This window comes from Podospora anserina, chromosome 7 (assembly GCF_000226545.1).
Source record: "Podospora anserina S mat+ genomic DNA chromosome 7, supercontig 1".
Taxonomy (NCBI): Eukaryota; Fungi; Ascomycota; class Sordariomycetes; order Sordariales; family Podosporaceae; genus Podospora; species Podospora anserina.
The window spans coordinates 1,454,937-1,479,119 of record NW_001914854.1 but is presented as its reverse complement, the minus strand read 5'-3'; the positions used below and the strand labels follow the sequence as shown (position 1 = coordinate 1,479,119).

Below are 24,183 nucleotides of genomic sequence, written 5' to 3'. Positions count from 1 at the left end.
ATATCTCGCATCTTTGCTATTTACCTCCTTTTCTCAAAGGCAATCCAACTCGTGGCGCACCCTGCCCCTAGAGCTGTAACCTCCTGATCCTCCAAGTTGTATTCATCCGGGATTTGAATGACATTCGCCCTCTCCTTGTTGTTCTCCTCAAGTGATCCACAGTTGCCATGTTCTCCCCAGCCCCAAGCCAGGACTTTGCCGTCTCTTGTCAATGCCAGGGCATGCTCACTCCCAACAGCAATCTTTTCCACTGGCCCAATGTCCGATGGGGCAAGTTGCTGGTGGTCATCCCTTCCCCAGCTGATGAGGGATCCGTCCTCTTTTAGCAGGATGACGCTCCCCCAGCTAGCACCAGCGTCCTTCCAACCTTTTAGATCTGAGGGGGCGTTGGATTTAATCCCGAATTTATCTGACCCTAATACCAGAAACTCTCCTGTTCGGGGAGGGCCAAGCAGGAGGGTGAATTCCTTCCCGCAAAGGGCTTTCACCACAGGGAAAGGACATGATACTAACCTTGGTGAAGACACCGCGGGTGATGGTTCAGGACCTAGCTGGCCTTTACGACCTGCGCCCCAACCGTAGACTTGGCCGTTGTTCAGGACAGCAACGGCGTGGGACATGCTGGCCGATATAGAGACGATTATTGTGTTTGAGGGTGGAAAGTTGGGGATGGGTTGGAAGGAGGTGGCCGAGGTGATGCCGGAGCCGAGGGCAAGTTCACCTTTTGTTCCGTGGCCGTGGACCCATATCTGGGAGGGGGTGGCTATGTGGGAGGCGGACCAGGTTGCTGAGATGGATCTTATTGGGGTTGGGGGAGGTGTTGGAAGGGGTGGAGGGGTGAAGGTTGGGGTGATTTTGTTGTTGTTGTGAGAGTCGCCTGAGTAGAGGACTTGGTTGTTGGTGAGGAGGAGGAGGGTGTGGTTCCCTCCTGCGGCTATTTGGGCGACTGAGCTGGGGAGGGTTGAGGGGTGGGGGGTGAAGACGAGGGAGGGGGAGGAGACGTCTTCTTGGTGGGAGAGGCCCAGTTGGCCTGAGCCGTTGGAGCCGAATGATAGGAGGGTGGTCATTTGAGTGAGGTTGTTGGTTGATAAGGTGAGTGTAAGTGGTGATGTCTCGGGAAGCTTAACCCTGATGACCAAGGTCTTGTCATGTGCGCTCCACAGTGTGCACTGTCTGCCAGATCCAAGTGGGGCCGTGGGGCGTCGCGGGCACGGTGGGAGCCCCACCTTGAGCAAGCTTAAATTTCAGTTCCAGTCAGAAATTTTCTTTCACTTCTCTTCAACTCGCAACAATAGCAACAGCAGCCGAGCCAGCTTCGCATTCTTTGCACACTTTCTTCCCCGCTTTGAGAGACAAGCTGGGAGTTCTGCGCAGTTGCCCTGCTGAGGATGTGATCTTTGCCATCGAGGAGTATCCCTTGCTTTGCAATACCGTTTTCGCTCGGAAGAGAAACAACAATGGCGACGGCATCCGAGTTCGCGTGGTCGAAAGACTTCACCATCGGCCTCATTGGCATGGGCGACATGGGCAGGATGTATGCCCGCCGACTGGCCAACGCTGGATGGAGGTAATGCTTGTTCTCTCGACTTTCTTCGACTAACCATCATTGAGCGACTTTAGCTCTTCCCCAAATGGTACGTGTCCTTCCTTCTTTTTGACACCAGCACAATCTCCCCTCCCCCCAATACAATGATGACTTGAGTGCATTTGGCTAGAGTATCGTTCGTGGTGTTGTCGGTCACCCATTCTGGGCCCGGTGGTTACTGCGGACTTTCCATGATGAAAAATCTCAGCTACCTAATTTTTTTCGTCTGACCGTATTACCTTCACTCAACCTTTTTATCACTGTCGATTTTTGTGGGATTCCCCGCTAACATTGACTCAGATTTCTTCCAGTTTCCACGTTCCAATTCAGAACTTTGGTCGGATATGGTTGGCTAATCGTTGGGTTCTTTTTCTTTTGTTTCTTTTTAGAGTCATGGCCTGCGATAGAGAAGAAAAATTTGAAGAGCTTGCCAAGGAATTTGCAGACAATGTACGATGTGATTTTCCAATCTTTCTAACCTTGGCTGCTGTTAGCCAGTTGCTGAGATGTTTGTGTCTATAGACCAATATTCAAATTCTCCGCAACGGCCACCTTGTTTCGCGAGCGAGCAATTATATCATCTACAGCGTCGAGGCGGCCGCCATTGGTCGTGTAGTCGAACAGTTCGGCCCATGTGTGTCCCATCCATCATCTTCATCATCATGATCGTACTGTCCCATCCAGTTCCTTACATATTTTGTGCTCTATAGCAACCCGTCTAGGCGCCATAGTCGGAGGCCAAACCTCCTGCAAAGACCCTGAGATCAAAGCCTTTGAGTCCTACCTCCCATCCGACGTCGACATCGTTTCTTGTCATTCCCTCCACGGCCCCAACGTCGACCCCCGCGGGCAACCTTTAGTCCTGATCAAACACCGCGCCTCTGACGAATCTTTCCAGAAAGTCGAATCTGTCTTGTCATGCCTCAACTCCACACACGTCTACCTCACAGCCAAAGAGCACGACCGCATCACGGCCGACACCCAAGCCGTCACCCACGCCGCCTTCCTCTCCATGGGCAAAGCCTGGCACGCCAACCGCCAGTTCCCCTGGGAGGAAGGATCTCGCTACATCGGCGGGATCGAAAACGTGAAAATCAACCTCATGCTGAGGATCTACGCCCAAAAGTGGCACGTCTACGCCGGCTTGGCGATCCTCAACCCAGAGGCGCACAAGCAGATTGGGCAGTTTGCCCGGTCGAGTACTGAGTTGTTTTACCTCATGCTTGAGGGCAGATCCGATGAGTTGCGTGAGAGGGTGTACAAAGCCAAAGAAAAAGTCTTTGGCGCCGAGGGGAGCCCCAAGTGGGCGGAGAGGCCGCTGCTAAAGGAGGAGCTTCTTGATCGGTTTTCACTTAATAAACCTTCTGGGGAAAAGGGAGGGGGGAGGGGGCTGCCGAATAATCACCTTAGTCTGCTGGCCATGGTCGACTGCTGGTCTGCGCTGGGGATCGTGCCCTACGACCACATGATTTGCTCGACGCCTCTCTTTCGGCTTTGGCTGGGCGTGGCGGAGCATCTGTTCAGGACCCCAGGGTTGCTGGATGAGTGTTTGCGGGTGGGGATTGAAGACAAGAGCTTCAGGAGGGACGATTTGCAGTTTGCGATTGCCGCGGCCGGTTGGGCAGAGTGTGTCAGTCTGAGGCAGTTTGACACTTGGAGGGAGAGGTTCGCCGTGACGCAAAAGTTCTTTGAGCCGAGATTCAAGGGGGCCGTGGAGGTAGGGCAGGCCATGATTAAGGCTGTGTTGGAGAGCGAGAAGGAGTAGTGGTGGGAGGGCATCCATAGCACTGAGATTTGTTTAGCATTGAGGTTACTTCGGGCTGGTTCAATGTGCTGGTTGTAATGATGTTTCCTATGTTGATTTATCGAGCACCAAGAGAGATTCCATGATCTTTGGCCATCAAACCCAACACCAGGAACTAACTACTTCATCACAATATTGCAATCATTCTCATAGGACTCGAATGTAGAATTAGGTATTACTTTGTCCACCAGCTATATCTCTCCACTTATCACTACAAAAAAGAAAACGGGGTATCCTCATATTGCTTATTTCAACCTCTGCCTTTCCAAAACTCCCAACGCACCGCAGCCAAAACAAAAGCAGCGCACCGCAAACAACTCCAGTGGCCTCAAAGCGGCCCCTAAGCCCTAACCTCAATAGCCTCCATCGTCATCCTATTCTCCTCCTTATTCTTCGCAATCGCCGGCGTGGCCACCGAAAACGGATTCTCCTTCATATCCTCCTCCTTCACCTCCTCCTTCTTTTCCTCACCCATCACCACCTCCCCCATCAACCTTGCTCCCGCTACCCACCCCATTCATCTCCAACGGACTAGGAACCTTCGTGCTAGCAGTCTCAGCATCCGCCTCCCTTTTCCCAACCCCCGCAAAGTCCTTATTCTCCGTACTCTCCAACATGTTCGACTGCCCATTTTCAACCGCAACAGGACTATGACCCGCCCTCCTCTCCTTCTCCACCCGCTCCAAAACAACATCCATATCCTCCCCCTTCCTCAGCGCCTCCAACGCCTTCTCCGCAACCTCCACACTCTCAAACACCACGTCCCATTCCTTTCTCTTTCGGCGCCTCCTCGCCTTCCCTCCAAGCTTAGCCTTGATGCTCCTCCCCCGCTTCTTCTTCTCCTGCTTGACCATCTCGTCCCACAACTTCCACATCACCGACCACCCCTTCAGCGCCTCCTTGCTCAACCTCGCCTTTTCTTCCTCGCTCAACGCCTCCGTGTCTCGTTCACCCTGAACAATCCTCGCCCGCCTGATGTACTTGATCGGCTGCTTCCCCCGTTCAGCTTGCTTGACCACTCCCTTGAGCGTGTACCCAACCGGCCCAATGACAGCAGCCAGGTCCTTGAGCACAAACCCCGTAAGTCCCATACCCACGCCCCTTGCAAACCCACCAAGGCCACCTTCTTTTGCTCCGCGGTAGGGGAGGCGAACGACGCCCGTGACGCCGTCGTAGATGCCGTACGCGAATTCATTTCTGGCTGCTTTGAGACCTGATTTCATCCCAGTAACACGGATGGGTCGCCGGACGGTGTCGTCTCCATAAAGTCTAGGGGCGTTATGGAAGCCTTGAGCGAGGGCCAAGCTGAGGTCGACAGGGGCTTTGGCGATGGCGGAGGCCGATTTGAGGGCGCCACGACCGACATGATGAGCTACTTCCTCTGCCGGGTTGGAGCGTACAGAAGAAGAGTCCGATCTCCGGTCGTCAATGGCATGAGTAGTAGCAGTCTCAACTTGAGGTGGCTCTTCCCCATCCCCCTCGTCATTCCCGTTCTGCTGCTGCTGCTGCTGCTGCCTCTTGTCATCCTTCCTCTTCTTCCTCTTCCCCTTCTCCTTATCCTTCCGCTTCTTAGCACTCTTCGCAACCCGATACGGCACCCCCCCAATCCCCCCAAAAACATTCCCAACCGTCCCCATAATCGACCCCGCCACACCCGTCATCGGCTCCCCCGGCCCCTCAAAATCATTCCACTCGTTATGTCTCAACAACCTCAGCTTCTTCCAGCTCACCAGCCCCCTCTCCACCAACATCTCCGCCGCAATAGGGCTCAACCTCAACCCCGTCTCCTTCATCCGCCAAACCGCCACCTGATCCGGCAGAATCGAACACCTCATCGAGCTCCTCCCCCCTCCCTTCACCTCTCTCTGAATCAACAACCCCTTATGAAAGGCCTCACAAGTATTCTCCGCCCCGTCCCCCTCCCGTTCAATATCCCTCGCAATCTTCTCCGCCGCCTCCCTAGCCTCATCCCTCAAACAAAACTTGATCCCCTCCGCCAACTTCTCCGCTGTCAGCTCCTTATACGGCACCGCCTCCGGCCCAGCCCCCGCATTGCCAACCATGCTCCCCCAAAAATGCTGATCCCCAAAAAACGGCACAATCATCGTCGGCTTCCCACACTTCAACGCGATCGCCGTCGTCCCCGCCCCTCCATGGATGACACACGCCTTCACCCTAGGGAACAGCCAGTCATGAGGCGTATTATCAAGCATATACACATCCTCGGGAACATCCAACTTGTCCCCCCCCAGCCCTCCCCACCCCTTACTAACCAACGCCCTCACACCCGCCAACTCCACCGCCTCAAAGATCATCTCGGTGAACCTCTCCGGGTCATCCACAACAATGCTCCCAAACCCAATATACACCACCGGCTTCTCATCCTCCCTCTCCTCCCCCTCCCCACCACCCTGATCGCTCCTCCCCAAAAACCTCTCGAGCTCCCCCGGCGGCTTAAAACTATCCGCCAGCTCCAAAAACACAAACCCCGCCACCTCCACCTCCTCCCCCCAATCCCCCGGCTTCGGCACCAACCCCGGACTCCAAAGATACGTAAACGGCACATGCAACCGATACGTCGCCCCGGGAGCCCAGAGCGTGCTCACCGGATCCAGCCCCAGCGTCCCAACCCTAAACTCATTCACCAAGTCCCCCAAACCCTGCCACCACCATCATCTCCACCAACGGGGTAACTGATAAAGTTCGTATACCCCTCCTCCACATTGCTCCTCTTAATGCTCGCCAGCGGATGCGGGAACGCCTGCGTCGGGGTATAAGGAAAAGTAAACATCAAGTGCAACGGAATCCCCAGCGCCTCGGCGCAGTGAATGTGCGCAAAGCTCGGCGGGTTCGCAATGATCGCATCCGCCACGAACGGGTCCCGCCTGCCCATCATCTTGATGTTCCTCACGTCGTGCTCGTCGTCGGTGGCGTTGATGCACGCCCTCCAAAACCCCTGAAACATCTCCGCCATGGCCGCCCGCCGCTTCTGTATGTCCCCCGCCTTGACCGACGACAAGGTCGGAATCATGCCCGGGTTCTTCACCATGAAGCTCATCAGCTCAGACGGGTCCCCCCCGACAGAAAAAAACTCCAGTCCAGAGTCCTGCTCGACAAAGTCCCTAAAGGCGGGGTGGGTGGCAATACGGACGCGGTGTCCGTACTTCTCCTTGAGGATCTTCCCAATCTTGAGAAACGGTTGTGCGTCACCCCGGGAGCCAATGACCATGATCACGATGTTGAGTTTGGGTGGTTTGAGCGACTTGATATCGATCGTGGAAGCGGTCCGTTTCTGGGTGGGAACCCCCTTGAAGTGGGCGGCGACCGACTTGGAGGATTCAGAGTCTGAACCGCCCGGGGGCGGCTTCAGTGGCACCATGTGCTTTGCTGCTGTCCCGAGAGCTTTGGCTAGATACCCCGTCTGGGAGGTGTCCTTGACAGAAATGCTCAGCCGGCCGTCGCGCTTGGAGACCTTGCCGCGGGTTTTGTAGTGAGGGTTTCCGATCTTGAAGCGGCGGTATCGGTCTTCTTCTTCCTCGGGGGTTGGTTTCTTGGATTTCTTCTTGTGCTTCTTTTTGCTGGAAGGCTGGGTATGGTAGTCTTCTTCGTCGTCGGAAGAAGAAGAAGAGGAGTCGCTGCTGCTAGAATAGTCTACTCCAGGGGGAATCGCCGAAAGATTTGTGCCGGCTCGACGAGGGGGAGCAGGCATGGTGAAGGTTTTGTCGGGTTGGGGGAATTCGGTGGCCCAGTTTCGAGCTTGGGGGCGAGGGGAGGCTGTTCTGTCTGTTGGTTCTGTCTGGACCTTGCGAGGTTGTTCGACTTTTGGTTCCTCCTCTTGCTGCTTCCCTTTTGCCTCCCGCTGCCCCCCCTTTTCCCTATCTTGATTCGGTTCGGACATGGTGGTAGTCTTTGGTGAGGGCGATGTAGAAGGCGAATCTCCTGACACGGGAGAGCGAGTTGCAGGTGGGACGTAGGTGGGATACACAATGTGGTTATCGGCATCACGGACAACAGTAACCTGCTGGCCGTTTTGGGTTTCGGTAACTAGCCTGAGGTTTCCATCTTTGGTCTCGGCCTCGTTGGGCAGATGACCTCCTGGGCTCGGGGACTCAAAGTCTCCCGTCATGGTGGAGAGTCGTGTCGTCGACGTCCGTGTTGTCGAGGTACGTGCAGTTGGATTTGCTAGTTGATGTGCAAGAGAGAGAGCGCCGACCGCTCAGATCAAAAAGCCGATCAAATCCGCAGAGGTGGTTTTGGTGTTTTGTTATTGCAAACTGAAAGAAAATAAAAGCATCAGCCAAGGAGGGAAACGGCAAGGTCACAAATGCTCGCCCGGCAACGCGTGTTCCTGACACAGACAGAGTCGCCGTTGTGTAGCTGTAAGTGTTTGGCGCGTGTCGTTGCCCCTCGATGGTGCTGGGTGTGGTGTCACTGGTGTCAACGCTTTTTTTTAAAACAGCCGCTCGGACGAACTCGGCCTTTTATTCTAGGTATTAGGTTCTTCGCTGCAAGATATTCTCCCTCGCAATCGAGCAACCAACAGGAATTGCTCCATTGTGTATGTATAATCGCAGTCTGTACGAGAACGGGAGCACTTACAACAATGACATCATAACGGTTTACCTGCAGGGAAGGGCTTTTTGGTTCGCTGTGGCTCGGCGCTAGCGATTGGAGCCACGGCCCGGGTGTCTGTGCCACCCTTGCCCCACTCTCAACCCAGCCCCCTGGAGGAAATGCTCCTGAACTTGCTCAGGGGCCGCAATGAACGTTGCCGAGATGAATGCTCCTTCTTGATCTTGATTTTGGCCAAGCTCAGGGTCAAGATGTCGACCCAAGTGTTTCGATCTCCCTGTCCTAACAAGTCTTCTTCATCGACACCATCACCCGGAACAATCCGTTTAGTATTCACAAGTAGCAATATCTCCTACAGAACCAGTTCATCATATGTCTCTTATCCCTCGTCCCCCACATTATTACCGTCGCTCCCGTTTGCGCCACCTAGTTCATCTCACAATCGTCAATATGTGCCCAACCCGATGATAGATACTCAGTCAACGACAGTATGCTCATACACCCTTCCCACCAGTGAATCCCTCCTTCGCAGCAAGATCCTCCAACCTCCCCTTCAACACGGCCAGTTCACCCTCCAACGGCCCCAACTCTACATCAGAACTCTTGCTCTCCTTTTGAACCCTCTCGATGCTCTCTAGCAGCGGCTCAAACCAGCGCTGCCTGACCGTCGCATCCATGTTCGCCGGCAGCACGGCCTTCCATTTCTCTGGACTGGACCAGAGGAATAATCCCAAGTTCACCGCCTGCATGAGGAATGGTGCGTTGGTCACCAGATACTCGACCACTTCCTCCAGATTGGTATCCTCCACCAAAAAGTCCAGGTTTGGAAAGACCACATATTGCACCGTTTCCAGAGCCTGCGGTGTTGAAAAAGCGGTTGCTTGGTGAAGCTTTGCCGTGGACGCTGCGATCAATTCCTCTCTCAGCCAGGTGATCGCTCTCGCTTTGAGCGAGGCAAATGTGCAATTCTCCAACAAATCGTACAAGACCTTCAAGCGGTCATCATCTGATGGATCAGAATGGAGTACCTGCCCAGCCAGTGTGCTGGCTGCGTTGCGAACGTGAAGCTTGGGATGAAATAGCGCGATGAGCGTGACGAGGTGAATATACCGCATAAAATCCGAGGTAGGATCTTCTGGAGATGTTGTAGGATTTGTGAGCGGGGTGTTGGGGTTCGCCGAGACAAACTTGTTCGCATGCAGCCAGAGGCCGATTGTGACAAGGGCCTCTACTGTGCCTGGCGACTGTTGAATCTGGGCATGCGCATCATCTTGAAGGAATTTGTCCAGGACGGCATAGTGGTCTGGGAAGATGTTCATCTCTGGCTGTGGGTGGTCGGCGTCAAAGATTGTCGACGAGAAGACCCAGTAGGCCACGAGACAAACAGCTCCTCCTGTAGAAAGCTTGACCTGGCTTGCTGACTCAAAGTCCTCTGAGCCAGCCAGCGGATTCTCATGTAAAGGTCCTTCACACACATGCTTCAAGAACGTCCTGGAGCATGACCTCAGTCCAAGATCCCCAATCAGCGCCTAGATATCATGTCAGCTCTCGGGTCAGTCAACATCTTCAAGGAACAGAAACATACCACCAAATTCCCCACAATCCCATCCTTAGCCAACAACCCCTCCTCCTCCCTAAAAGCCCCCATCAACGTCCTCCTCCCCGGCACAGTCCTCTCCGGCTCATAAAACTCAACCAGCCTCCCCGCCCACGCCAAGTCATTCCCATTCGCGTACCTCTCCAACACGCACGTGGCAAAACTCAACAACAGCTTCTGCTGCAGCTCCATCTCATCCGGATCCTCCGTCTTTGCCTCGCCCTCCTTCCCATCATCCGCCTCCGGATCAGGCGCATTCTTCCCCCTATCCCCCCGAGCGTCCAAGTTGGCCACATTCACACTCGACTTCCTGCTCGGCAACGGCGGCCTCGCCCTCTTCCCACTCAGACTATGCACCAAATTGATCACCGCAGCCGTCATCTCTTCACTCCCCGCCTCATAAGCCCCCAGCACCGTCTGCAGCGTCTGCGCCAGGAAGCGAGAGGGATACTTCGTCTTGATTCTTCCGTGTAGGATCGCCAGCATCCCCATTAGGGTGATGAATTTCTCTGTTTTTGTCACACCGCCCTCCTTCTTCTCCTTTGTGGTTTCAGCTTCATCATCTGCTTCGTAGCCCTCCTCTTCGCCTAGGAGTTCGAGTGTTTCGAGAACCTTGAGGATGACCTCTCGGGGGTTGCCAAGGCGCGCGATCGTCTCGAGGCATGATGACGAGCCGGGGAGGGAGACGAGGTTGTATACCAGGTCCCAGCCGATTTCTTGCGTGAGACCAGCATCTTGAAGGACTTCGTTGAGGGTTGGGAGGACCTCTGGGGAGAGGTTCGACTCGACGATGGTGAGATAGGTGAAGCGGTCGGTGGCGGGAGGGCGGGCGTCGCGGATGGCGGTGATGGCTTTGGAGGGGTCGCGGTCGAGTTCGGTGGTTGCCATGTTGGTTGTTCGCGGGGTGATATGTGCGGTTAATGGAGAGAGAGTGTGTAGGACAATCAAGTCGAAGAGGAGAGGGAAATGGAAAAGATTCAAAGTCAACCGGAAGCTCTGGATGAGTGTCAAGTCGAGGACGGCAGTGCTGGATCGCAGTGGAGTGTGTCGCCTGCCTGGAGCAAGTTAAGCAAGCCAACCATGGGAACCCCGCACTCCACTCTTGCTGCTTTGCTTCAGGAGCTGCCCCTCCACTTGCGCGACGAGACAGCGTGTTTGATCTTGGATGGAGCTTGTCCAATGGATGCTTCCAAGGAACCAAATACGGGGTCGTATCGTTGCATGAGCTTGCCAATGGATTCTGGGCGGTGTGACAGTTGGGATGGCGTTGCTGAGTCTAGACTTTTGATGTCCTATCAAAATGCCCTATGACGTCGGTGTTGGTGACGGGCCTAGAACTCCACAATCCTGACCACCTCGGTTTACTATCTGTCACCACCCCTAACAGTATACAAAAAGAAGTTTGAAAGGTATCAATTCATATGTCATAGTATCCTGAACATACCCCATCACCCATCGATCCAATCCATTTGACCACAGGCAACCCGCAAGAGAGTAAACACTAGACACCACGACCTCCCTCGAGCCTTGTTTTCCTTCATCCCTGAAACTACTCAAACGCCCCATCTCCCGAGGTATCCAGAAAAATAACAAAATAGAAAAGATCGCATCTTCTCATGTCCCACCAGGCAAAGGCAAGTCCCCTCCCCCATTAAACTCCGTATCCTCCACCGCAAACATCCAATGTCCCGCCAAATTCGGCTCCCCCAACCGACTCTTCAGATAGCAGACATGTTTCCCCCCCTGCTCCCCCCATCCGGAACCGACGCACCCTTCCTGTTTGGCACACGAATCTATACACTCCGCCATGGTATCAACTCTCACATCATACATATCCGTCGCCCCATTAACAACATTGTAATCCCTCCCACAAAACAGTAGAAATTTCCGATCATTTGACGGGGTCATAGGCGAAGAATAGAGAGTGAGGTTCTGAACAGGGCACGATATGTCGGCGGGGATTAGCTCGCTCTTGTTGGTAGACTCGGGGTTCGTGACGGTGGAGGCGTTGAAAAGGGGTACTGGGAGGGTTCGAACGGGTGTTGATGGTGAGGTAGATTGTGATGGTGTTGGTGGTTGTCTAGGAAAGATTAATTTGATGCAGCACAAAACGAGGATGGAGGAGAAAACTTACGCTTCCTTGGAGTTCTTGTTTCCCAACGAGACTCCTACACCAACACCGGCTGCTATCGCTATCACGGCGAGAAATATCCCAGTCGCAAGGATAATCCAAAATGACTGTCGTTTGACTCCGCATATCATCTCTCTTTTCCTTCTTCCGTCGAGTCCCTCGCCTGGCAAAGGTGGCAGCGATGGCCCGGCGACAAACGGGTTGCCCGAATCAACACTGCCTTGGCCCCTCCCATTCGGCCCTCCTCTTGAAGTCGTACTGCTGTATGCTGTTCCGGGCCTACTCGGCCTATGCATCCCCGGTGTCACCATCTCCGTCCCGGGTATCGGCGGTGGTCCCCCAAAACCATAGTTTGGTATTGGCGGTGGCGGCGGGCTGTTGGTACTGTCGAACACCTTGCCGTATCCCAATGATAGGTTTCCTACCTTCTCCCATGTCTTGAGATCCTCAAAGCCTGTGACAGGCGAACCGATTGGAACTGGCCCAGTGCCTGGAGCCACTTCAAGCGTGGAGTGGGTGGCAACCTCAAGGCCGGGCTGGGTGTCATGTTCAGTGAACTGTGGACGTTCGGCGAGCTCGATGCCGTGGCCTTGAAGCAGTTCGTCTCGAGGATCCAGCGGTGGCCGTCGTGAATCCATGATGTGTCCTTTTCTCCTCTTCCCTCTTTTGAATGATATCGCCCGTATTTGGTCGCCTATACTCGATGTCTTGGCGAAGATGAGGCTTTCATGATCACTGCGGTATTTCCTGCCCGGCGATTCCAGTCACGTTAAAACATAAAGACAAGAAAATAACGAGAGAATTCAACGAGTGTAATTGGCGATAGCAATTCAAAAAAGGAAAAGAAACAAACCAGGAGTGAAAAACAGGCGTAAATCGTAAGCAGAGCCTTGGAAGGGGGTCCTCTTGAGATTAAGATCGAAAAGGGAAAGTGTGTCAGCAACCACCACAACCACAAACCACAAACCGCGCCGCTCCTCGTCCATTTTATCAAACCCCCTTGTCTTCCAGGTTCTTCAGGATGCCCATCAATCAAGACCAGGGCATCTCACGCAACGTTGGATTTGGTTCCAGTTAACGTCCGTACGTAGTATGTCAAGTACGACCATGCTTGCGATACCAAGTTCAGTACACCAGAGAAAGCCCCCAATCGCCTCGTCTCCTCTTCTTCAAGAAAAAAAGGCCAAAAGGGCTTTGCCTCTCCCCAGATTTTCAGCCCCCAGGCCACCGCGGTTCTCTGTGTGTGTTGACAATGTGATGGAGGAAGGAATCAACACACAGGAAGAGGAGCTGACGAGCAGAGCCCCACAGAAGTGCACATGTAATCAGTTAGCGCCGTCAGCCTGTACGAACGATGCAATCCTACCAGTCGCCACTTCATCTTGGCTTTTCGCTGCCCATAGTGAGGCCAAAAAGGCCGTCGGGAAGCACCATGCTAGCCAGAACTAGCGTCGAGAAACGGCCTCTGAGTTTGGAGATCGACAGAAGAGAAACCAACATCTCAAAAGTTGGAAACCTACGATACTGCCAAGCACTGACCCACCCGCTACCCGCCGCTAGGTACCCAAGCTTTCAGGGGCCACCCCCGCTGTCATTCAGGAACCGGGGATCCCCGGGAAACAGCCCTACAACGTGGACATTCCCCTGCCGTACAAGACAGCATTGAACTCCTACACCACCTCAACCTGGAAGCACAGGTAAGGCTTCTTCTACGTCTTTCTTCTTCTGATAACTCATATCTTCGTGGTGCCTCTTCGTCAAACCGACATCCCCAAAGAAATCTCGATCTCACGGTGCGGCACGGCGCGCAAAAGACCACCTAGCTTCCGACCTCCCATCCTCTATCGCCAACATCACCTCTTCTGACCCAGCAGGTTATACAGTGCGGCTCTTCTCCCTCAACTACCCAATCTTCCCTTGGTAACCAACCCAACTTCCGGTTTCCCCTACCATCTTCAAATCTTCCCAACCACCCTCCCCTCCGGTCCAGTTCCGAATAACCAACCTCCCGACCTAGCACCAGGCTCTACATACACCTGGTGTTTGTTTCAGGGTTAGTCTCCCGGCCACATGTACGTAAGGTAGCGGCGTCCAAGCGCCTCGATTCCACACCACATCACGCATGCTCAAAAAAAGGGAATCACAGCCTCCGAGGCACATGCCATAGTTCCAAGTTAGACGTCATAGAAAATCTGCAAGCACTCAAGCTATACCTGCATATGCAGACGCGGAACAATCTGTCGTTTCTCCATCCCATAGGCGTGAGAGAAAAAAAGGGGTAGCATCCGTCCGCCTCATCGTTCAACAGAGAGGTACCTACCCAACGGCGCCCGCCACCATCCATCATCCAACGGCCCGCGAATCTTTCCCAACCGGCCGTCTATCTACCTAGCAGTCGACACAGTGCACCGTCGTGGTATCTATTGACCAGCAGGCGCCAAAGAAAACACGGTTATATGCAACCTACGCGCCAACTCATCACTCTTGACCCAACATCACCCCGTAATCACCCAACTTGCTATATGTGAATCGCCCGCATCGCTCGAAAAGCTGCTCCCAGGTATGATGACGTGGTTCAACCATGAACTCCTCCATGTTCAAAATAAGTGTCAGTCAGAAAGCCCATGGTCAGCAAAGATTCTAGCTATTGGCCATCATGAACCCCAAAGCCCAATCCCCTCCTAATCTCGAATATTGTCCCCTAAACAGGAAGGTACCCAAGCTTTCTTCCTTGCTGACAGACTCGCTCATTGACAGCGGGCCGGCGATTTCCGGAGTTTTCGCACTTCTTCATGCCCTCTGACACCCTGTCATCCAATAACTGTCCAGAGTGAGGGATGACAAGGCTGGACTTCAAACTCGGTTCCTTGAAGCTATGGATGCGTAATGAGTTTTTTGCATGGTTTCAAGGTGCGGAAAAGATGAAGGGATCAGCCAGGTTCAAGAACGTAGTTGGTTTGATGGTAATATAGCAAAAGAATTGCTGTTCATATTCATCAATGTGAAGATGTCGCATTATAGCTGGTAATCGAAATATGAAGGGTATAATCCAAAAGCTGGAAAAAAGCTACAACCCCAACTACGCAGCAATCCCCTGCCATCGTCAACTCTTCTCAGTAACCTCCTGGACAGCAACCTTCTCAACCGCCACTTTCTCCATCATCACCGTCCCCACCGTCATCTTCCCCTCGTTCGCTATCCCATCAACCTTCTCCCCACTCACCCCGCCCTCCTTCTCCCCCTTTTCCTTCTCCTCGGCCTGCGCCTCAAGCCCAGCCTTAAGCAACCCATCATACAACATCTCATCAACAAAACTCTCCTCCCCCCTCTCCACATCCCACTTCACCTCAGCCTCCCACTCCTTCCCAATCCCCCACGGCTTCAACACCCCCTCCAACCACTTCCCAAAAGCAACCACCTCGTCCCCCTCCACCCAACAACCCCCCGTCTTCTCCCCTTCTTCCCACTTCGGCACCCTCACCTTCCCCTCAAAACCCTCTATCCAGCTCTCCACCGTCCACTTCGGCAACCAAACCCAGTCATGCCCCGGACTACAAAACGGCTGCGGCTTGTTCGGATCCGCCTTCTTGAGCGCATCAAGACAGGGCCCGCAAAGAAACAAGTCATAACAATACCGGCACGCATAAAAATCATTCTCAAAGTCCCACGTCCGCCCGTTCGACCCTATGCATCCTTCGCAGTCCCGATACCCGTATATATGCAACGCATCCCTCACCGTGCGGAGCCGCGCCAGTGTCGCGTCGACGTCCTCTTCCTCTTTCTCTTTTTCTGCTTCGGCAAGAGAAGCAGACCGCCCGTCAATAAGCTTGTCCATCAGGTCGTTCACCGTCGTAATCATGTCACTTCGTATATAGAACATGTTTTTCGAGTTGTTGTCAAACGAGGACAGAACCCTGTGAGCGACACTTCCTTCCTTTGGAGGGCCGCCCTCCGGGCAGAGCAGTCGAGTCAGCACTTTGGCGGTAGATGCAGCACTCCCGTTGGTGATATCAGGCGGCACCAGCCGCATGCAAGCCAACGAATTCTGAACATTCCCGGTATGCAGCAGGATGGCGCTCAGCTGCCTCAAGCTGTCCGCGTCGTTGTGCTTGTTCCCGTCAGATAGCATGTTCGTCACCCGTACCATATCTGAAGCGAAAACCCTCCTCGACTCCTCGAGGTTTTGCGGTGACTTGAGCGCATAATACGCAGCCAAGTAGCTCTTAGCTATGGAGAGCTGGACGTCGAAGCGGTCACGGAGACTCTTCTCAAACTCAGTCATCGATTTCCTAAGGGCTTCGACGTGATCCTCGGTCGTCAATGCCGTGCTTCCAGGAAGTCTTCCTCTCCCACTGGCTTGGTTAAAGTGAAACCTGTCAGCCAACACCGTGGTTTTGTTGTATATCCGATCGGTCCACCATGGCATAGTCCGGCTCAATCTTTCGTGCGCAAGTTTCCGGGCAAGTTCACAACATTCCATCACATGGTGGATATCCTCAGATCCCGAGCGATGCATATGGACCATGCCCTTGTAAGTAATGAGGACAGATTGAAGATACTCATTCTCCTTGTCGCCTTTGGACAAAGAAATACCCGCATCGAGCGCCCCCATCAGGTCTTCCACGCTGCCAGTGGCTTCAAGTATGGAGATTATTCTCCAGAAGAGAGGATCCGCGCGGCTCCATGCGTTACTCATAGCAACTGCCTTAACGAGGGACCCAAGTGGTGTCAGCCCCTTGTCGGCCTCTTTACCCGCCGCTTCCTTGGACGCCGCTGTTTTCGAGACCAATTCGTGCAATTCCCCCACTCTTTCCAGCTTAATCAATAGACTCATGATGTCGTACTGGGCCTCCCCGTGTCCAGGCGCCAAGACAAGTACTTCCTCCAAGACCTCAAGGGCTTTCTCCGGTTCTTTGTAATTGTCGTACCACCACGCCAAGTCTTTAAGCTGAGAGACCTTCTGCTCGATACTGACAGAAGGAGAATCTTTGTAAAGGTTCATCGCCCGGTCGTGGATTGCACGCGCCTCGTCGAAGTTCGCCGAACTAACGGCGAGTAAGGAGTATGACAACCCAATCAGAACCTCCCATGACGGATATGGACTGGAGCACTTCTCGGCCTTTCGGTATTGCTCGATCGCGTCTTTGAAGCTCACCGGATATGAATCCTTGTACGTTTGACCAAGACGCTCGTACCACAGCGAGTCTAGCTCTTCGTCTTTGAGTTCAAGTATCTCTTGGCACCACCTCGCTGCCTCTGTGATATCAACCTTTACAGGGGGGTCGAACTCCTCCTCAGTGGAAGTGCTAGAAGGAGAAGGGCTCGCAGGCCTATCAGGCACGTCAGAATCGGCAGTAGAAGCCGGTGTATCCGTGTTGGACGTGGCGGTTTCGGAAGGTGTAAGAGGGCCAGCAGTCGCAGGAGGCTTGGCAGTACTGGACAACGAGGTTGTCTCCGGGGATTTTGAGGCTTTGGTTGCTGCACGGTTGTCCTCCTGTTTCTGTTTATAGCGTCAGTGATCAATTCTCATGAACATCTCTGATCAGGGGCCACGTACTATTCGAATGAGGGCCCCCTTGATCCACGCCAGGAGGTAGTACACGTCGTTTCCGCGCTCGCGAAGCCACATCTTCGCCACCATCTTCATGGTCGGTTTGAGCAGCTTACGTTCCCACCTCACATCTTTCTTGAGTTCAACGATGTGGTCTCTTTCCTTGCCAGAAAGTTCGGCGAGTGTCGTATCCATTTGAATCCATTCCCAAAATTCGCTCATATTGCGCTCTTCAATGAACTCCCAATTAGAATTGAAGAAGTCCCAGTGTTTCTTCAAGGAGGCATCCGGGTAGTCGAAAAGCTCAAATATACGCTTTCCGATACTGCCTGCTTCGCTAGGAGTTAGCTTGTCGTCACCCTCAGCTGTACGGAGAGTTCGAAGGTGATCTGCCAGATAGTCGATCAGATACTGCCTGATGCTCTCTGATTTCTCGCTTGGGTCATCTTTAAGGAACTTAAAGAAGGATTCAACAATTGCAAGAGAAGCGTCGGTCTTGTTGACTCTGATGATGCCTCGCGATTGAGCGATCTGGGCGGCCGCATCATCAGCTTTAAAACTGAAGCCATCCAAAGTTGAGAACTTGGTAAGGTCCCACAGAAAGCGTTGGACGTTAGAGATGCTGGCGTTGTTGATTTTTATCTCCAGGCTGATTGTTTTGTTGTCAGGGCCACCCTGTGAAAGCTCCCTCGGTTTGGTGATGACCTTGTCAAGATTGTCATCTACTGGAGATATACCCTGGGGCCCACTGGTGATGAGCTTCTTCAGCCTGCTGTTGATGAAGTTTTCGAGGCCTTGGATTGGGAGGGACTTGCCACGAAGGAACTAAAACAAGAGATGGGTCAGCAAGTGAGAAACTCTAGTCTCTTGGTTGGGTCTTACAAAGGCGGCCTCCAGTTGGGGGATAGTTAGCGACTGTTCCCCAAAAAGCACCCACATCAACAGTTCATTGACCCAGCCAATCTGCCCAACATCCAATCCAGCTTGAAGTTTCTCTACAGTATCAACCAATAATACACTGGTATCTCGGGTTGAGTCATCCAAGAGTTTGTTAAGCTCCTCGTCACTTTTACTGGATGCAATGTAACTTTCAGCCGCACCAAGTGTGGCCTGGATCGTCTGGAAACTGCATTCGCTATGCATGATCTTGTTCTCAATGCCTTCTCTCTTCTCCGACAAGTCAGGGCCGGGCAACATGATGGGAGCCTGAAGTCTGTGTCGAATGTAGTGGCGAAATTCGGATTCCATTGTTGTACGGTCAGCTTTGACTTCTCGCACTGACAGGTTTTCCGTCGCCTGGAGAACTTCAAATATAGAGCTCGCTCCAGTAGCGAGGACCCTGATGGAGCTTCCGTTCGTGCCAGTCCTTGGGACAGCTTGGAAAACCTTCAGCAACTCGTCCTGTTCTGGGGGGAGAAGGTTGTCTAGAGCGTCGAGTAGTATGAAATGTGTGGTTCTCGGCATCGGCGAACCCAGTCTCAAAGCATCCCATAGCTTCGAGGGTTTTGCATCCTTGAGCTGGTCGAGTTCACCAATGCTTTTTGCGTAGACCTCGTCTTGCTCAGCGAGCTGAATGGCGATAGACTTGAGTGCCATCTCGACCGGGTATTGTTCGTCTCCTGCTTTCCCGCTTCGGGCGGGGAAAAAGTAAAAGCCGATCAGGGAACGGTGAGTCTGTGTGATGGCGGCGGGAGTTGAGGTTCGCTGTTTTAGGTCATCGATAATGGAAGCCACGGAGAAGGATTTGCCGAACCCTTGACCTCCTGTCAGGAGCAAGAAGGAGCTGATCTCTTGAGCAGAAGCGTTCGTGTTTACCCAGCCCTGATAATCAGTCATAGGCTTGAACCAGCTTCCTGTCCCCGGGGCCCTTTTCTTAAGATAGTCTTCAAACGTAGCTTTCGAGGTATCAGGGTCCTTGGGGTCAATACCAAGTGCAGACTTGATTTTGGTGAGCAGGGTCTGCTTGGAGCTTTCCGCCTCCTTTTTCTGCACTCTGTCTTTGATGCCTTTGATGTCAGAGTTGATTTCGTTCGTCACTTTCAGATTCGCGACAACCGTAGCCTTGACGTCGAGGAGTTGCACCAACGTTACAGCCCCCTGCACATGCTGCTGCCCTTCCACAAGCATCTGAAATTTTTCCAGCTCCTCGTCCAGTTCTGTGTCATCACACAAAGCACGCTTGGTAAAGTTTTTGAACCTCTCCCATTTTCGAGCATGCTCAATGTTGAGAGCCGTAGCGCATATCGTGACAAGGGCAATCATGACCTTGTGGATCGAGATGATCAAGTCTTCATCCATGGCTTGGATCTGCTCTCCCCTTGCATAGACTTTGAAGCCCTGGAGAACCGGGGCAATACGGATGAAGATCTTGTCGACAACCTCATGAAACTCCTTCATCTTCTTGGGCAGTTCCAGCAACAGAGAAAGGCCCTTGAAGCATATATCGGCTCCGCCAAACACCTAGAAACCAACAGTTAGCACTCCAGAAGAATGCTTTGAGAAACCATGACCTACCGTGGAAACGCCTTGCACAGCAGCTTCGCCGAACTTGTTGATGCATGCCAAGATCCTCAACCCTCTCTCCCGGGCCTTTGATCTGTTCTTGAACTCTTCGGTGTCTTGCTCTTTGGCACGAGCTTCGATGATCTTCCTGAGTTCTTCTGGCGACGCTGGCGCTACATCCTGGAGGTTCTTCCCTGTCAGACTTTTGAAAGTGACCAGCGCCTCCTGCCACATTTGGTCAATCTTGCTCTGGGTTTGGATGCCCTCCACCTTGACGACTGGCACAGGTTTCTCCATGTTGACGGAGGATATGAGGAACCAGCAGACTGAAGGAAAGATACCAAGGACGAAGAATCATAGGACTGGGAGCGGGGTTCCATCGGTGCTAGGTATAAGAGCTCAGAAGGGTGGGATAAGCAGTTGGTCTGCCTGTTGGGCCGCTCGCCCATCCCCATATGCAGTAAGGTATCCTGTCTTGTTGCTTCGAGCATGGTGGGCAGGGGTTCCAGCTAAACCTTCGTTGGCCGAAGAAGTACCATGCAGAAGGATATCGTCCTACTAATCGCACTGCAGCAGGGTGGCACAGCCGCAATGCAGGCCCAACTGCAGGTGGTACCGACTAGATTGATGGATGTAGAGTCACTGTTGTCAAATGAGGGATAGGATTGCAAGAGGAGAAATGCAAGCGGATTTTCAAGAGCATGACATCTCATCTTGGCCCATCCACGTAATTGTTCACGATGAGGAAAGCGCTGAGTAGGACCTACTTCGTTCCTGCCTTCATCGTGGATGTGGTCAGTGCGTATGGTGAGTGTTGAACCTCTGAAAAGAACCCCACTGCCCTCAATTCTGCCACCGCTCACCGCTCACCTCAATTATGTACTTGGGTCAGAATGTGACGGCTCACTTTTGAGATTTTCTTTTTTCTCCTTACACTTAAAATCGCACCATAAAATCAACCGATATGGATGGCTTTTCTACGCCATGTTGGTCATATTGAGTGCTAGAGGAGAATGGATTTACCTCTGTCATTGTTTCCTTTTGGAGCCAGACCGCGTTCGCATGGTTTTCGTTGACTGGTGATGGAGGCTTCCAACATTTCTTTGCAAAGCCATTGTGGTTACTGACAGCTTGTGCAAGATCTCCGGGCCATCAAGCTTGAAAGCTCAAGAGAGGATAGGGAGACTCGATAGAGAGAATTCTAAGCGCCCACGCGCCAACTTTACCGGTGTCTTAGGTGGGCTCTACGTCCTACTGCTGAACATCACCCTTGATGGCCATACACGTAGTCAAGCAAAAATGATCTCTATTCAGTGCTCGCTATGCCAAAACATGACCAAACACCACCTCTATCTACATCTTCGACGCAACCCACCACCCCTCCACCACCGAATTAATCAACCTATTCGCAATCGCCGTCTGCGGCGGCAACCTCAACGCCCCCTCAACATACTCCTTCGGCACCTCATCCCCCATATTATGCGTCCCCTTCGCCAATGCCTCCTTAACCTCATCCATAGGAAACCACTTCGCGCTCTCCAACTCAGCATCATGTCCCAGATAAATCTTCTCCCCCTCCCCAGGAAGTGCCTGCCCAACAGCCCCAATCATCAAACTCGCCGGAAAAGGCCACGGCTGACTACTATGCAGCACCACCCTCCCAACCTGGACCCCACTCTCCTCCCAAACCTCCCTCCTAACCGCCTCCTCGATACTCTCCCCCGGCTCCTGAAACCCCGCCAGTGTAGAATACCAATACTTCGGCCACCTCCTCTGCCTCCCCAAAAGCACCTTCGACCCATCCGCACTAACAATCGCCATAATAACCGTCGGATCCGTCCTGGGAAAAGAGTGATTACTCACCGTCCCCCTCGTCGCACAAGCCTTCCTCTCCACCCCCCTATCAGTAGGCGGACAAACCCTCTTCGTCCCCGCATTCACACTCAACGTCCTCTGCCCACACTGCGCACAAAACGGCGTCCTCGCATTCCAATCAACCAACGCCCTCGCATACCCATACATAGCCGCCTGACCAGCCACAAGCCCCATATGCCTCGGCCCTCCCCCGTAAAACATCGCCCCCCTCTCCTTTTCCAGTTTCTCACTCAATCCCTCCTTCCCCTCCCACCTGGATACATCAACCGCAAAATACGGCACCCCCTCAAAATCCTTATACCTAAACCTCTTTCCACCCTGGTGTCCCCCATGACCACCCAAAACACCCCTCTCATCCATCCCAAGAAAAACAACAATCCGCTCTTCATCCTCACTGTTGAACTCCCTCACCAGCTCCTCCTCCGTCTTCTCAAAAATATCCTCCCCCCTTAACCCGTCCCTAATCTCCCCCAGCGAAACAAACGCCAGCTGAGTGGTGTCATCCTTCTTCACCAGCGGAGCCAGACTGTCCAGCAGCAAAAAGCTAGCAGACGGGTGCTTGAACGCCGGCGCGAGAAAGGCGTGGTCGGTCCGAAGAAAGGAAAGCCTGTTGAGCGGTGACCCGGAAAAGTAGTTGGCCGTCTCCCTGCCAAACTTGGCCGTGAGGTGGCTGTCCTCGGGAGGCAGGATGGGCAGGTCGGGCGTGGCGGTGGTGGCGGCCATTTTGGCGGGTTTGTATTTGCTGATCGATGATGCTAATAGTGATGCTGGTGATGGGGAGCGTCGTGCTGTGTGTGCGTAGCGAAATGTGAGCGTGGTAGTGGTAGATTGTGTGAGCCTGAGAAATCTCGTCCTGGTTCTTGGCGAAAGAAACAAGAGCATGAAGATTAGAAAAAAAAAGAGATATGATATCGAAGCTCAATCACGGAATTCCAACCAGACTCTATGAGGTTGCGCGGGGGCGGGGCGGGGCTCTTTGGCTGAGCTTTCTCCCAATCCCGTTGGTAGAGCCGGCCGGAGCCGGAGCGGTCCATCTTGCTTATCAATACATCACCGCTTGGGGAAACAGGTTAGTCCCGGATTTACAATGGAGTCTCGGCATCAAAACTGCAGTCGGCCGAAGATCATTCGCCCCACGCGGAGTAAGCCAGTACCTACAAATCACCAAACACAGCTGAACTTCACAATCACAATGGCAGTGAGAAAAAGGCAGGCTAAATCTGATTTCATTACTGTGACTTCATGCCATCATATCTACGCCCGAATCAAAAAAAGGACCTGAACAGCGTAACCCTCCAGACCCGGTCAACACCACTTGACCTCCCAGTTTAGTAGAGGCGGCGGGGAGGAGACATGGTAGCCTTGATGGTAAGGCTACCAACGTTCTGCCAGCCCTTCTTGAGGAGGGAGACGAGGTAGTTGATGGCCAACATGATGTTGGCAATCAGCTGCTCCTGGGTCATGCCAACGTTGCCAACGGCAACACCCATGCAAAGAACCTTCTTGAGCTGGAACTTGACGGTGGACTTGACCTCGGTGATTCTGGCGGAGAGATCATCGCTGTGGGAGACGGGGGTAGGGAACTTGCCAGCTACACACGAAAAAAGTTAGTATTCGCAAGTTACCTCGACTGGGAAGACAGCACAACATACCCTTGGAGAGACCGGGACCCAACAGACGGGGAATCTGCTTGATGAGGGTGTCGGAAGCAACGAAGGCATCGTACTTGCGGGCAAGCTTCTTAATGAGCTTCTTGTTCTTGTTGAGCTTCTTGAGATCGTCGGCGCTCATGGCGTCAACACCGCCGTGCTTCGCACGATCGATATCGTACTGGTCACCCAAGATGCAGATGCTCATGTTGGGGCGGGGGACGGTGGGGAGCTTGACAGTGCCGGAGAAACGCTTGTCACGCTGGGGGTCGTAGTTCTTGAGACCGATCTGGAGCCTTTGGTGGCTGTTAGCAACATGTTTTCGATGATGGCGGCCTCACTTCGAGGAGGAGGTTGCTGGCTTACTCGACAGTCTCCAAGAAGTTACGCTTCTTGGTCTCATTGCTGTACTCGAGGAGTTCAGCGACGTGCTGACGCACACCGGCTGCGACAGAGTCAGTTCAATTGCCATTTCATCGTAGATGTCGACTGGGTGGGCGTTGATGGTGCGTACCGACGGAGATCTTGGACATTTTGCCGTCTTCCTGTAGATATTTCTTCTATAGGTGTGGTTTTGCGTCGGTCGTTTACGAGGAGAAAGCCGAGAATTCAAGATCAAAAGTGATTTTGCGAATCCCAGGAATTTTTGTGGGTGGATTTGGCGGGGTGGCACTAGCTCCCATTAGGTAAGGCGTAGTGGCGGACCGGATCTCGGCTGGCACCTGGTCACCAGCTGGATTCAACGACAAGTCCTGGGAGTCCGCTGTTGCACTTGCATCATCCATTCACTTGTTACTTCACCGTTACCTTCGGCTACCTATCGACTCACGTCTTTCAGTATTGGATCACAAGATATATCCAACACTTGCAAGCATATGTTGTTTCTTCTTCGAGAGCTCATCACAGTCGCATTCTGA

General features: G+C 53.2%; 8 protein-coding genes across 8 annotated transcripts; 1 reads left to right on the top strand and 7 right to left on the bottom strand.

Annotated features, from left to right (window-relative positions):
- Positions 1–20: 20 nt before the first annotated feature.
- On the bottom strand, positions 21–1,067 carry PODANS_7_6140 (uncharacterized protein; the record flags this gene model as incomplete). Its single annotated transcript, XM_001907935.1, has 1 exon — positions 21–1,067. One exon carries the CDS (start codon positions 1,065–1,067, stop codon positions 21–23), a length of 1,047 nt encoding a protein of 348 aa, XP_001907970.1.
- Positions 1,068–1,457: 390 nt separating this feature from the next.
- PODANS_7_6130 (uncharacterized protein) lies at positions 1,458–3,350 on the top strand (the record flags this gene model as incomplete). The annotated part of the gene is made up of 4 exons (XM_001907934.1): positions 1,458–1,567; positions 1,975–2,035; positions 2,108–2,219; positions 2,296–3,350. The coding sequence occupies 4 exons, from the start codon at positions 1,458–1,460 to the stop codon at positions 3,348–3,350; spliced, it is 1,338 nt and encodes a 445-aa protein (XP_001907969.1).
- A 506-nt stretch (positions 3,351–3,856) lies between these two features.
- Positions 3,857–7,515, bottom strand: PODANS_7_6120 (uncharacterized protein; the record flags this gene model as incomplete). The annotated part of the gene is made up of 2 exons (XM_001907933.1): positions 3,857–6,025; positions 6,076–7,515. The coding sequence occupies 2 exons, from the start codon at positions 7,513–7,515 to the stop codon at positions 3,857–3,859; spliced, it is 3,609 nt and encodes a 1,202-aa protein (XP_001907968.1).
- Positions 7,516–8,455: 940 nt separating this feature from the next.
- On the bottom strand, positions 8,456–10,446 carry PODANS_7_6110 (uncharacterized protein; the record flags this gene model as incomplete). The annotated part of the gene is made up of 2 exons (XM_001907932.1): positions 8,456–9,490; positions 9,547–10,446. The coding sequence occupies 2 exons, from the start codon at positions 10,444–10,446 to the stop codon at positions 8,456–8,458; spliced, it is 1,935 nt and encodes a 644-aa protein (XP_001907967.1).
- A 726-nt stretch (positions 10,447–11,172) lies between these two features.
- Positions 11,173–12,327, bottom strand: PODANS_7_6100 (uncharacterized protein; the record flags this gene model as incomplete). Its single annotated transcript, XM_001907931.1, has 2 exons — positions 11,173–11,527; positions 11,693–12,327. The coding sequence occupies 2 exons, from the start codon at positions 12,325–12,327 to the stop codon at positions 11,173–11,175; spliced, it is 990 nt and encodes a 329-aa protein (XP_001907966.1).
- Positions 12,328–14,792: 2,465 nt separating this feature from the next.
- Positions 14,793–20,039, bottom strand: PODANS_7_6090 (uncharacterized protein; the record flags this gene model as incomplete). Its single annotated transcript, XM_001907930.1, has 4 exons — positions 14,793–17,183; positions 17,247–18,065; positions 18,123–19,700; positions 19,755–20,039. The coding sequence occupies 4 exons, from the start codon at positions 20,037–20,039 to the stop codon at positions 14,793–14,795; spliced, it is 5,073 nt and encodes a 1,690-aa protein (XP_001907965.1).
- Positions 20,040–21,095: 1,056 nt separating this feature from the next.
- Positions 21,096–22,499, bottom strand: PODANS_7_6080 (uncharacterized protein; the record flags this gene model as incomplete). Its single annotated transcript, XM_001907929.1, has 1 exon — positions 21,096–22,499. The coding sequence occupies one exon, from the start codon at positions 22,497–22,499 to the stop codon at positions 21,096–21,098; it is 1,404 nt and encodes a 467-aa protein (XP_001907964.1).
- Positions 22,500–22,945: 446 nt separating this feature from the next.
- Positions 22,946–23,799, bottom strand: PODANS_7_6070 (uncharacterized protein; the record flags this gene model as incomplete). The annotated part of the gene is made up of 4 exons (XM_001907928.1): positions 22,946–23,208; positions 23,270–23,562; positions 23,633–23,711; positions 23,781–23,799. 4 exons carry the CDS (start codon positions 23,797–23,799, stop codon positions 22,946–22,948), a joined length of 654 nt encoding a protein of 217 aa, XP_001907963.1.
- Positions 23,800–24,183: the final 384 nt, after the last annotated feature.